Genomic DNA, 13,221 nt, shown 5'->3' with positions numbered 1-13,221 from the left:
AATTTTTTCAATCGGTCTTTGTAAAAAAATATTGAGCTGTTTTGTCACAAAGGTTTAACTGCTTATCTAGCTGTGTTTTTAACTTTCACTTTGTGCACATCTAATAACCCTTATCTGTAAACTACTTAGAGGTCTGAAACACTTATATAAGCCACATTCTTATCATTAAAGGCGTATTCCCATCATCACATACAATGGGGGCATATCGCTAGGATATGCCCCCCCCATTGTCTGAAAGGTGCGGGTCCCTCCTCTGGGACCTGCAACTACAAGGAGAATGGAGCGGGGAGAGCTATGGCTGGAGGATACCGGGTTTTTTCCGGGGTCCATCCACCGCCAAGCGCTGCTCCCAAACAAGTCAATGTGAGCGCACCGCGCACGTGCGGCCCCTGCTTGCATTCATTTCTATGGGGCAGACTGAATAGCCGAGCCAGCGCTCGGCTATTTTCAACAGCCCCATTGAAATGAATGGAGGGCGGCTGCGCATGTGCAGTGCGCCATCCATTCATTTCCCAGCTCCGTTCTCGTTATAGGTGCGGGTCCCATAGGTGTGACCCGCATCTATCAGACAATGGGGGCATATCCTAGCGATATGCCCCCATTGTATGTGATGGTAAAACCCATTTAAAATAAGAGCTGAGCCATAATGAGTGTTTAGTATGTCAGAGAAGAGATAAGGAGTCAATCACATTAGTTGGCTGACGGAGCAGAGAGAAAATGCTTATCCCTCTATTAGAGCATCTCAGCTCTTTATAGAAAAAAATAAAAGGCCTCCATATTTGTAATAAAGATCAATTTAATAAATGATTTTTAGCCCAAAATGAGTACAAGGCAGTTATAAAAATTGCCTCCAAAAGTGTACATAGCCTTTAAAATATGTTGCCCATAGCAACCGAACAGAATAGGGGATATATTTTAATCTTGGCACTACTCGTTTAAAGGCAATGTCTAACCTTTGAAGAAAAAAAATTATAGCTCCAATGGATATAAATGAAGAAGCAAATAGTGCTCATAAAAATAAATAAAAAACTTCTTGTTTTGCATCTACAGCTGCTGTGCAGACCTATGTGTCTCCTTATAGTATTGAACAAACTAACCCACTCTCCTGCATTTTTATTTCCCCTATCTCTTTTTACATTTCATATATTTATTACAAAAAAAGTCAGCAGTGTTGGCACGCCCTTTTAGGCAGGTTCTAGAAACTATGAGCAACAAGGAGGTTTCATTTCCGAATTGCATAAAATGGATTCCTCTGCCTCTTCGACCTACACTTCTAATTATTCCTAGTGCACTGCTAGAGGCAACCCTCCCCTGGTGAAGAGCAGAGGTGATATGAGCCGGTGACAGGCACCAATATGCACCATCAGCATGTGTTCTATAGCAAATAATGGATAAAATTAAAAAATATTATTTAGGGAGACTGAAGAAATCCCTTGCTTTTCCCTATAAAATTGTTCTGTGAGCAGTTCTGACCATACTAGACTGCTGACAGCACTAGGAAAGGACTGGGGAGAGAAGTATATACATACCTTTTATTATCAGGAGTACCGTGAATATGAAGTTTTATTCCGCCAGATTCTGCTCCTGCAAGTGCCCGGGGTGGGTCTTCAATGTGATCGAGCTGCTTCACATCCCCTCACCTCGGCTGTGACCACTGTAGCATCCGACCAAGAGACCGCTAAAGCCTTAAGTCAGAGGAGAGGAGAGGGGCTGGGAAGGAAATCAATGCAGTGAAGCTCTGCTTCCTGGCACTTGCAGGAGCAGGATCCTGCAAAATAAAACTTTGTATTCACACAACTCCTCTTAATAATAGTGGCCCAAAAGGTATGTTTGCACTGCTCTCCTCTGCGCCTATCTTGTGCTGTCTGCATTTTAGCACAGTCAAAACTGCTTACAGACTGCCTTTAAGCAATTTACCAGTAATTCCATAAGGTGACCCATAATGCTATCCACTACATGCAGTAATTAAAATAAAAGATATAAAAGGAATAATACATTACAAAAAGTCACAAACCTATAAGAACTCATAGGTACAACTTACACTCCTGGGAAGATCGGTGACGGAAAGTGAATCTCAAGTGGCTCCGATTCACATCTTCAATGGGGATGGCGACCTTTAATAAATAGATAAGATGAAACCAAGGCTGAGGAGTAATATCAATACTTCTGTTAGGACACCTCTGGTTGCTGAACCTCAAGGAAGATTAACCAGAAGTGGGATTTTTTTTCAGCAACATCTATGAACAGGGAGCTATACGCAAAAGGAGACCTTGTACAGCAATCAGATAGAAATCATATGCACTGAGGCTCCAAACCAGGACATACAACTAAAGAGACACAAATCTATCAACAAACGGATAAAACAATGTTTTTGCTTTAAAAGGGGTTTCCCAGATTTTTCTCTGTATAGGTCATCATTATCTGATAGGTGGGGGTCTGACACTCGGGACCCCTGGTGCTCCTGTGAGCGCTGCTGTCTTCTCGCCCTTACCAAGCACAGCGCCATACATTGCATTATGGTGGATGTGCTCGATACTGCGCTCAGCCCAGAGCTGCTTCTAGGCCACGTGACACATGAACAGATCATCACTCTGCCTAGGGAATGCAAGGAGAAGGCCACGGTGCTCAAAGGAGTGTCGCTGCCTTTTTAAACAGCTGATTTGATCGGCGGTGTCCCGGGTATCAGATACTGATGACTTATCCAGAGGATCAGTATGAAAATCTCAGAAAACAGCTGTAAAGAAATAAAAGGCCCCTTCATGATCCCCTTTACTTTTATCTATAGGAATAGTGAATGGATGGGAATGTATCGCCTACAGATGTAGCAACCATTAAAAGAGTGGCCTACATGACATTCACTCTGTATTAGAACAGGCACGCAGTGTAAGTGACGCAGCACGCCATAGTTTGCTTAACGAACCTCTGTATATTTGTTTTTCCTCGGTTTATTGAAGAAGGTATAACACTAAAAGGGAACCTGTCACCGGGATTTTGTGTATAGACCTGAGGACATGGGTTACTAGATGGCCGCTAGCACATCCACAATACCCAGTCCCCATAGCTCTGTGTGCTTTTATTGTGTAAAAAAAACATATGCAAATTAACCTGAGATGAGTCCGGTACGTTAGATGAGTCAGGGACAGGACTCATCTCAGGTTAATTTGCATATGTATGAAATAGGTTTTTTTTACACAATAAAAGCACACAGAGCTATGGGGACTGGATATTGCAGATGTGCTAGCGGCCATCTAGCAACCCATGTCCTCAGCTCTATACACAAAATCCAGGTGACAGGTTCCCTTTAACATAAAATTTTTATTTAAAATGTAAGTGATTAATTTGCTTGGTGTCAATAACAGAGCAGAGAGTGATTTCTGCTGCAAGATGCCTTTTAGCCAGGTAGCCCAAAGTTGACTGCAGGTTCTTAAAGGGATTGTCTCATTTCAGTAAGTTGCATTTATCATGTAGAGAAAGTTAATACAAGTTAATACTAATGAATTGTGATTGTCCAAATTGCTTCCTTTGCTGGCTGGATTAATTTTTCCATCACATTATACACTGATCATTTCCATGGTTACGACCACCCTGCAATCCATCAGTGGTGGTCGTGCTTGCACAGTATAAGAAAACGCACCAGCCTATGTGCGCTCCCATGGTCCCGGCCACCAGAGAAGCTGACGCTTTTTCCTATAGTGTGCAAGCATGGGCACCAGTGATGGATTGCAGGGTGGTAGTAACAATGGAAATGAGCAGTGTATGATGTGATGGAAAAATGAATCCAGACAGCAAAGGAAGCAATATGGGTAATAACAATACATTAATAAGTGCCTTGTATTAGCTTCCTCTATATAATAAATGCAACTTACAACCCCTTTAACCCCTTAAAAAGACACAGCCAATTTTCATTTTTTTTCCTCCCTAAAAGCCATAACTTTGTAAATTTTCCTTTCACATAGCCACAAAAGGCTTATTTTTAATACTTTGTGGGGTAAAAAAAAAAATAACACAAAATTTATATAGTTTCTATTATGTTTTACGACTTTAAAGGGGTTTTCTGGGATTTTAATATCCTGAGGAAAGGTCACAATATCAGTTCGGCGGGCTCCATACAATTTCTTAATGCCAATCACATACATGTACATTATTATGCATTAAAGGGGTTATCCAATTTCAAGAACCCCCCCCACATGTGCCGGGCCCCTCACCAGTAATATACTTATAGAAAAACTTTATCCAGCTCACCTCCGTAATAAATATAGTCCCGGCTCCAGAGGCCCTGGGGGAGTGTTCCCGTAACAGGCTGCAGGTAAGTAAAAGAAAACGGTCCTGGAGACTTATGCGGTTCCTCTTTCAGCTTTGCTTTAATGGTTGATCAATTCACAGACATCACCACATTCCACATGACATAGCGTTAACGCGTTTCGGGTAACCACCCTTAGTCGTAACGACTAAGGGTGGTTACCCGAAACGCGTTAACGCTATGTCATGTGGAATGTGGTGATGTCTGTGAATTGATCAACCATTAAAGCAAAGCTGAAAGAGGAACCGCATAAGTCTCCAGGACCGTTTTCTTTTACTTACCTGCAGTAATATACTTACCCTGCTCCCCGCACCGGTGTCCGGGGAAGCAACCAATGGCAGGCGGGGACGAGCCTCCCTAGCATCGCAGGTGACACTAGGGAGGCTGGTCCCTGTCCCCGCCTGCCATAGGATGCCCCCACCCCCGGACAGGGTTTGTTTTCATCCGTGTACAGGGAGAGGAGCAGCGGCGGTGCGGGGACCAGGAGCAGCGGCGGGAGTGGGGCAAGTATATTACCGGCGAGGGGCCTGGCACCTGGGAAGGGGGGGAAAGGGTTCTTGAAATTGGATAACCCCTTTAAGGGGTTAAAGAAGTCTTATGAGATAAAAAAAAAAATATATATATATAATAATAATAATAATAATAATAATAATAATTTTAAAAAATCATTGATTATTTCTTCCAGAAAGAGCGCCACTACCAACCAAAGGCTGTGTGTGGTACTGCAGTTCAGCTCCATTCAAGTAAATGGAACCACTGTTTGATATAAGCAGTGTCTGGTATTGAAGAAGGCTGAACTGTAGTGCCACATACAAACCACGGACAGTTGTGGCACTGTTTCTAGAAGAATTTTTTTTTATTTTTTTAATAATTTTATATAAATATTTCTTAACCATTTGTATCATGATCACTTTTAGATGACTGTCTTTTGTTAGGAGGCAGCTTTCCGCAGCAGAAAACTTGTAATAGCAGAGGTTGTTTTTTTTTTGTGCCATATTTTAAATGAATATTGTGTTGCTATTGAGCCATACCAATCTGCATCCACTGATGGAGGCCTGTTCCATTGTTTTTAACAGACAAGAATGGTAGCTTCCACAGGTTTAATTTTCCTCTATAAACATCACCATTCTTAGCTGCAATAGTCAAATGAATGGGGCTAAAGGGGGTTCAGCTGAAAATCGAGACAACGCTTGTGGGCTTTCCCTTTTTCTAATCTCGAACAACCCCTTCAGGAGAAGATTTCCTAAGCCTCTTGTTTCTCATCCATCAGCACTGCAGAGATCGATGTCTCCTGGGTCACAAGTATAACTCCTATCATCCCCCCGTCACTGCTGTTGTTCTTTGCTTTCAGATGTGCATTAAAACATTTGCAGTATTTACTACACTTATAAAAGGTTTTTATGGCTGCACAATTTACCTTCACTGTTTCAAACCACCGGGGCTGCTTTACTTGATAATATATTACGGATTTGTACTCTGACATAGCTTCATCTCCAGCCCCCTGGTAAATCACGTTCTTGGGAAAGAAACAAAGAAAAAAAGATAAAAATAAATGAAGGTGCTCTCCGCTATAATATAGTAGAGAAGTATGTGAAGCTTGTTAATAAGATCTCACCAGAAGGGTTCTTATAGTGTGATGGAATGACAGAAATCATAATGCAGCAATATAAATAGGAATTGTTACAGGAAATAACCTTACATTTATACAATATATCCTCTCCACAACAAAGTACTAGAAACATGCTGCCCCGCAATCATTAAAGAGGAGCGGTCACCACAAAATGCAATTAGAAAGCACCATGGTATAGAGCAGGAGGAGCTGAACGGATTGATATAGATTTACATTTGTAGGAAATTATGCAGTAAAACCTGTAACTTCTATATTTATTACTTTGCTTTTTCCATCACCTGTGAACAGCTATCGGTACAGGGAGGTGTTATCGGTGACGGACAGCTATCCATTATGCGGTTATACACACAATGCTATCAATCACGGAAAATCCCTCCTTCCTGTATGGATAGCTGTTCACAGGAGGTGGAAAATGCAAAGATATTCAGTGTGGGAAATGAGCATTTGATACACTGGCTATTTTGCAAGTTTCCCCACCTACAAAGAATGGAGAAGTCTGTCATTTTTATCGTAGGTACACTTCAACTGTGAGAGACAGAATCTAAAAAAAAAAAAAATCCAGAAAATCACATTGTATGATTTTTTAATAATTTGCATTTTATTGCATGAAATAAGTATTTGACACAATAGAAAAACAGAACTTAATATTTGGTACAGAAAAGGAGACTTTTGTATTACTTACCAGTAAAGTCTCTTTCTCGCTCTTCCTTGGGGGACACAGGAAACCATGGGTATAGCTCTGCTCCCTAGGAGGAGTGACACTAAGTGAAAGCTGTAAGCCCCTCCTCCATCAGCTATACCCTTCAGCCTGGAGAAGAGACTGCCAGTTGCGTGTCCAAGTAGTGAAAGATAACCACCAACCGGAAAAAAGAACTGTCGAGCCCCAACGGGGGCAACCAAGCCGGAACCACAACTGTAACCCAAATGAAGGGCGGGTGCTGTGTCCCCCAAGGAAGAGCGAGAAAGAGACTTTACTGGTAAGTAATACAAAAGTCTCCTTTTCTCGCCCATATTCCTTGGGGGACACAGGAAACCATGGGACGTTCCAGAGCAGTCCCAGAAGGGAGGGACCAGAACAAACTAGACCAACACCAGAGGCATCAATCAACTGCCGCCTGCAACACCAGACGGCCTAAAGCAGCGTCAGCCGACGCATGAGTATGCACCCTGTAGAACTTGGTGAAGGTGTGCAAGGAGGACCAAGTGGCCGCCTTGCAAATCTGCTCCGTAGAAGCCCGATTCCTCTGAGCCCAGGAAGCCCCGACCGCTCTAGTGGAGTTAGCGGTAACACCGAGGGGCGGAACCTTGCCCTTGGCGAGATAAGCCTCAGTAACAGCCATCTTGACAAAACGGGCGATAGCAACTTTGGATGCCGCCATCCCTCTGCGCGACCCCTCCGGAACCACAAAGAGCGAGTCAGTACGCCTGAAAGAGCTGGTTACCTCCAGGTAAACCTTGAGCGCCCTGACAACGTCCAGGCGATGAAGCTTCCTCTCCCGCGGGTGGGAAGGGGAAGGACACAAAGAGGGGAGAACGATGTCCTCGTTCAGATGAAAGGCGGAGACCACCTTAGGAAGGAAGGAAGGGACCGGACGAAGAACTACCTTGTCCTGGTGGAACACTAGGAAAGGTTCCAGATAGGAGAGTGCAGCCAATTCGGACACCCTCCGAAGAGAGGTGACGGCTACAAGGAAAATAACCTTGCAGGACAGAAGTCGCAAGGAAACCGTCCGCAGAGGCTCGAAAGGAGAAGCCTGGAGCGCTGAGAGAACCAGGTTCAGGTCCCAGGGCGGTACCGGAGGGCGGTACGGGGGAACCGCGTGAGCCACGCCCTGAAGGAAGGTCTTGACAGGACCAAGGGGGGCCAGTGGGCGCTGAAACAAAATGGACAGCGCAGACACCTGACCCTTCAAAGAACTAAGGCCCAGACCTTGGGCAAGTCCGCTCTGCAGGAAGGACAAAACGGTGGGGAGAGAAAAGCGGAGCGGAGGAATCCCCAGATCGGCACAGAACCCCAAATAGGTCCTCCAGGTCCTATAATAGATCCTAGAAGAGGATGGCTTATGGGCGCGGATCATGGTGCGGACGACGTTCGCAGAAAAACCCCTACGTGTCAGGACGGTGGTCTCAACAACCACGCCGTCAAACGTAGGGACCTTAAACGCGGGTGGAAGATTGGTCCCTGAGAGAGAAGATCTTCCCTGGCGGGCAGCGGCCAGGGCGCGTCTGCCAGGAGCAGCATGAGGTCGGCATACCAAGACCGGCGAGGCCAGTCCGGAGCGACCAGAATCACCGAGACGCCTTCCGCCGCGATCTTCCGAAGGACCTTGGGCAGGAGTGGGATGGGAGGGAATATGTATGGACGCGCGAAGCCTCGCCAAGGAAGAACGAGGGCGTCGGCTCCGCAGGCTCCCGGATCCCTGGACAGATAGGCGGGGACCTTGTGATTGAATTTGGAGGCCATGAGGTCCACGTCCGGTATGCCCCAACGAAGGCAAATGGCCTCGAACACCTCCGGGTGAAGAGACCACTCGCCGGGGTCGACGGTGGTGCGACTGAGGAAATCCGCCGCCCAATTGTCCACCCCTGGAATAAAAATTGCAGATAGGGCCGGGACGTGGGCTTCCGCCCAACGGAGAATGCTGGTGACCTCCCGCATTGCTGCAACGCTGCGAGTGCCCCCCTGGTGGTTTATGTACGCCACGGCCGTGGCGTTGTCCGATTGCACACGAACTGGATGACCCTTCAGCAGATGAGTCCAGTGTCGCAGAGACAGAAGGGCCGCTCTCAGCTCCAGGACATTGATCGAGAGTTTGGACTCCGATGGAGACCAAATGCCCTGGACGGATCGGGGAGGAAACACGCCTCCCCAGCCCAAGAGACTGGCATCGGTTGTAACCACCAACCAGTTGAGCGGCAGAAAGGACCTGCCCAGAAGAGGGGACTGCAACCACCAGCGGAGAGATGACCGCACCGGAGGCGATAGATGGAAGGGATGATCCAGAGACTCCGGCGATTTGTCCCAGGAGGAGAGGATCGCCCGTTGGAGAGGGCGGGAGTGAAACTGCGCAAATGGGATCGCCTCGAAGCAGGCAACCATCTGCCCCAAGACCCGCATGCAGAAGCGGAAGGACGGTCGACGGTGGAGAAGGAGACCCCGAATCGCCCGACGGAGGGTCAGTCGTTTTTCCGAGGGAAGACGTACCTCCGCCGCTTCCGTGTCTAAAAGCATTCCCAGGAAGACCAGTTGTCTGGCGGGAGGAAGGGAGGACTTGGGGAAGTTGATGACCCAACCGAATCTCGCCAGAGTCTCTAGAGTGAGATCCACGCTGGCAACCGCTTGGGAAAGGGACGGAGCCTTGATGAGGATATCGTCCAAGTACGGTAGCAGAAAAACACCCCTGGAACGGAGTAAGGCCAAAACCGGGGCCAGGACCTTGGTGAACACCCGGGGGGCTGTTGCCAGCCCAAAGGGAAGGGCGACAAACTGGAAGTGGAGGTCCCCCACGGCGAATCGGAGGAAGCGATGGTGACACCGGGCTACCGGAACATGGAGGTAGGCATCCTGTATATCGATGGAAGACATGAAATCTCCCTGCTCCAGGGAAGCCACCGCGGAACGGAGGGACTCCATCCGAAACCGTCGAAGGAGGAGAAAACGGTTGAGCTTTTTGAGGTCCAAAATGGGCCGCACCGAACCTCCCTTCTTGGGAACTACAAAGAGGTTCGAATAGAACCCTTGGAACCTTTCCTCTAGAGGAACGGGGGTAATCACCCCCCTGTCCAGTAAGGCTTGAACAGCCGCGGAGAACGCAGCCGCGCTTTTCGGGTCCCGCGGGGGGCGGGAGCGAAAGAACCGATCTGGAGGGAAGGACGCAAATTCGATTTTGTATCCTGAGGACACAATTTCGAGAGCCCAGGCGTCGGAGACGTGAGCCATCCAGATGTCCCTGAAAAGGAGGAGCCGGCCCCCCACCCGGGTGGGTGGGGGCGCGCCTTCAGGCAGAGGAATGCTTTGCTGCGGGTGTGCGGGCAGACTGAGGATGATTGACAGTTATCTTTTTTTGCTTGCCTATTGTCCTGTAGCCCATCCCAGCCTTGTGCAGGTCTATGATTTTGCCCCTGGTGTCCTTAGACAGCTCTTTGGTCTTGGCCATGGTGGATAGTGTGATTGATTGAGTGTGTGGACAGGTTCCATTTATACAGGTAATGAGTGCAGAGTGGGGAGGGGGGGGGGGGGGGGGGGGCTTCTTAAAAGAAAAACTAACAGGTCTGTAGATCGCCGCTAGCATGTCCGCAATATCCATTCTCCATAGCTCTCTGTGCTTTTATTGTGTAAAAACAACGATTTTATAGATATGTAAATGAGGCTACTAACGTTTCCGGAGCCCAGCCACGCCCACTGTGAAGGAACCCAGCACTGCTCTCATCCTCCGAATCTCCTCCTTGCTCCCCAACGTCACAAAGCTAGATCGCCGTAATCTCACAATGCGCGAGCTAGCGCATGCGCAGTGTCGGCATAGTGTTCCTTCCCTGTGCCGGCATCAGCCTCAGGGAACGAACTGCGCATGCCCTAGCTCGCGCATCGCAAGATTACGGCGCTCTAGCTTTGCGACGATGGGGAGCAAGGAGGAGATTCGGAGGACGCGGGGCGGTGCTGGGCTCCTTCACAGTGGCCGTGGCTGGGCTCAGAGTCAGAGAAAGCTGGACTCATCTCTCAAGCATGCAGGAGACAGGACTTATCTAAGCACAGAGATCTACGGGGACTGGATATTGCGGATGTGCTAGCGGCGATCTAGCAGCCCATGTCCTCAGCTCTTTGCCCAAAATCCAGGTGACAGGTTCCCTTTAAAGGTTTTGCTGAATAGTTGAAAAACGCAAAGTGAACACAACTTCTATATCACAAGTTGGCATAGACAAACTAGGCGAGGGTCATTTACCTCCAGCCGCTTCCCATCCTCATCAAATACGGACATTGTGACCTCCACATTCTTAGCTGTTGTCTTGTTGCCTCTGTCGAAGTCACCCTGAAATAGTGTTACATAGATATCGTTGCGGACATCACCTGAAGAAAAAATAAATAAAAAAAAAGTGAAAATGCAATTAGCCAACGAGGCTACTGTAGAGCGCATACAGAGAACCTAACGCAGATTACTATCCAACACAAATGTGTTAAGGAGGACCTGTCTGCTCTCCTGACATTTAGCAAATACTCGCATTCCCCATGATATAAAAATTCTGAAGCAACATTTCTTTTAACGCTAAATTGTTATGTTCCTCTTTTACTCCTCACAGAAATGCACGATTGAAGAGACAACTGGGTATTACAGTCGCACGCTAACACTGTCCAATCAGTGCAGACAGTATTGGACTGTGAGACTCACCCCTTTTTTAATGTAGTTGCAAATTTCTAGGAGGAAGAGAGAGAAACAGCACAACACAGAATGAAATGGGAAATAGATATTTAATGTGGCGACCTCCCTTGTTTAACACATAAAGGTCATGCAGACTTGTCCAGTAAATGCATCGGCAGAATAAAATGTACTCTCTATGGTAGCATAGCCTGTCATGTACCTATGCCGCCATAATTCATCTGTGACCAGCTGAGGGTACATGAACACAACCGTATGTATTTTGCGGTCAATAAAACACTGACCCTCAAAATATGGATGACGTCTGTGTGGCATCCATTTTTTTTTTTGCGGTGGTCCACATTTGCAATTAAGAATAAGGCATGTTCTCTCTTCTGCGGAACAGACATAAGGATGTGGAGAGCATATGGAAGACGCCAGTGTACTTTCCACATCTGTTTCACAAAAAGATAAAACATGTCCTTTTCTTGGCCGCAAATGCGGAACACCGACCCACTGAAGTCATTGGATCCACACACAAAAAAAAACACACGGATGCCACACGGACGTCATCTCCATATTTTGCGGACCACAAAATACATACGTTCGTGTGAATGTATCCTAATGGGAATTCATGCTACCCACAACTTTAAATCACTTCCACGGTAAAAAAAAAAAAAATGAACAATAGAGAAATGCTGCGTTTACGTTTCCTAAATACTTTAGTGCAGATTTACGAACAAAAAATAAAAATAAAGAATTATCCTGTAATACAGGCGGTGTCGCCTTCATGTTATTAGCTACATTATTTTTTAGGAACCTGCATTTCCGAGGAGGTTTCATCCAGACCTGATGTGGGCGTTCTAAAGGCTTCGTATTAAGGAATGCAGCTTCAAAATTTCCCTTTAAGAACAAGCATTGCAAAAATAAGAGAGCCTCCAGTTCTAACTCCCAAAACCTTGCTGGAGTTTAATGTAACAGCCAGGATGTTCTCCTGCGATGGCGATGCTCATGCATAATTAATAAAAGAACATCACTGTGCTTTCATGGCTTATACAACGCGCAAGAAGAAATCCAGGCCAGCACAACGCACTCTGGTTCTAGGCTAGGATTTCCTATAAAAGGGAGCAAATCACAGCGGCCATCGAGGGGTAAATATCACGGTTAAAGATAAATCGCGCTGCACTTTCCATCCGGCATATATCAGAAACGCTCTGTAGGGCATATTAAAGGGAATGCTCAATCAGGTGTATCTGAAAGTAATATCTGCAAAGAAGGGAATTCTATCAAAAAAGTAATACGATGTGAGAGCTAAAAAATGAAGTGAAAAAAGAAAACTTTAATGAAAGCATGCTGCACCCCCCCACTCTGATTTTCTATTCACCCCGTATACCTCCATCTTTTTTCCTTTTTTCTCCTCCCCCAGCTCCTGACCTTTTCTATTTGGACCCCGGCTCTTTCTAACTTATTTTCTGATGTAATTTGTCTTGAGCATGTTTCTCATTCTGGGACAAGCGGGTGATGCGGACGGCCACGAGGAGCCAGCCCCACCACCACCCCCATCGGGCTGAAAATGCCAAACCTCAACCTGAGAGCCGAAGACTAGGCTTGAGTAGAAGTAAAGCATGAATAATGAGTGTATGCTCAATCCTGGGCCACTCCTTCCTTGCACATCAGGGTTTATTCAGCTTCTTTTATTTTCGGTTACAAAACTTAAGCGTAACGCCCCCGCTGCTCGGAGAGGCATCATTTTTAAGACATCATTTTTCTCAGCAATGCGAGCACATAGGAACATGGGACCAACACAGATGCCTTCAGCTGCCGAGCGCACATGCAACAGGTCAGTCAGTTTCGTAGGTACAAAACTGCTGACAGATGCTTTTTAAAGGAGTTCATCGCTATATCATATAATTGCCGTATGAGTGCTGGGAATAGCACAT

At 46.5% G+C, this 13,221-nt stretch overlaps 1 protein-coding gene across 2 annotated transcripts in view; it reads right to left on the bottom strand.

Annotated features, from left to right (window-relative positions):
- Positions 1-13,221, bottom strand: part of DOCK1 (dedicator of cytokinesis 1) — a 397,349-nt gene that overhangs the window by 279,431 nt on the left and 104,697 nt on the right. For both annotated transcript variants that reach the window (XR_005780006.1, XM_040438894.1), the window contains exons 14-16: positions 10,871-10,995; positions 5,718-5,816; positions 2,042-2,114 (exon numbers count right to left, since the gene is read on the bottom strand). Coding sequence is in view for 1 of the 2 variants with exons in the window: in XM_040438894.1 (XP_040294828.1) it covers positions 2,042-2,114; positions 5,718-5,816; positions 10,871-10,995 (297 nt within the window). In the remaining variant the exon portion in view is untranslated. The remainder of the gene's footprint in view (positions 1-2,041; positions 2,115-5,717; positions 5,817-10,870; positions 10,996-13,221) is intronic.

This window comes from Bufo bufo, chromosome 6 (genome assembly GCF_905171765.1).
Source record: "Bufo bufo chromosome 6, aBufBuf1.1, whole genome shotgun sequence".
NCBI classification, from domain to species: domain Eukaryota; kingdom Metazoa; phylum Chordata; class Amphibia; order Anura; family Bufonidae; genus Bufo; species Bufo bufo.
The sequence above is the reverse complement of the archived record's forward strand: the minus strand, read 5'-3'. Positions and strand labels throughout refer to the sequence as shown.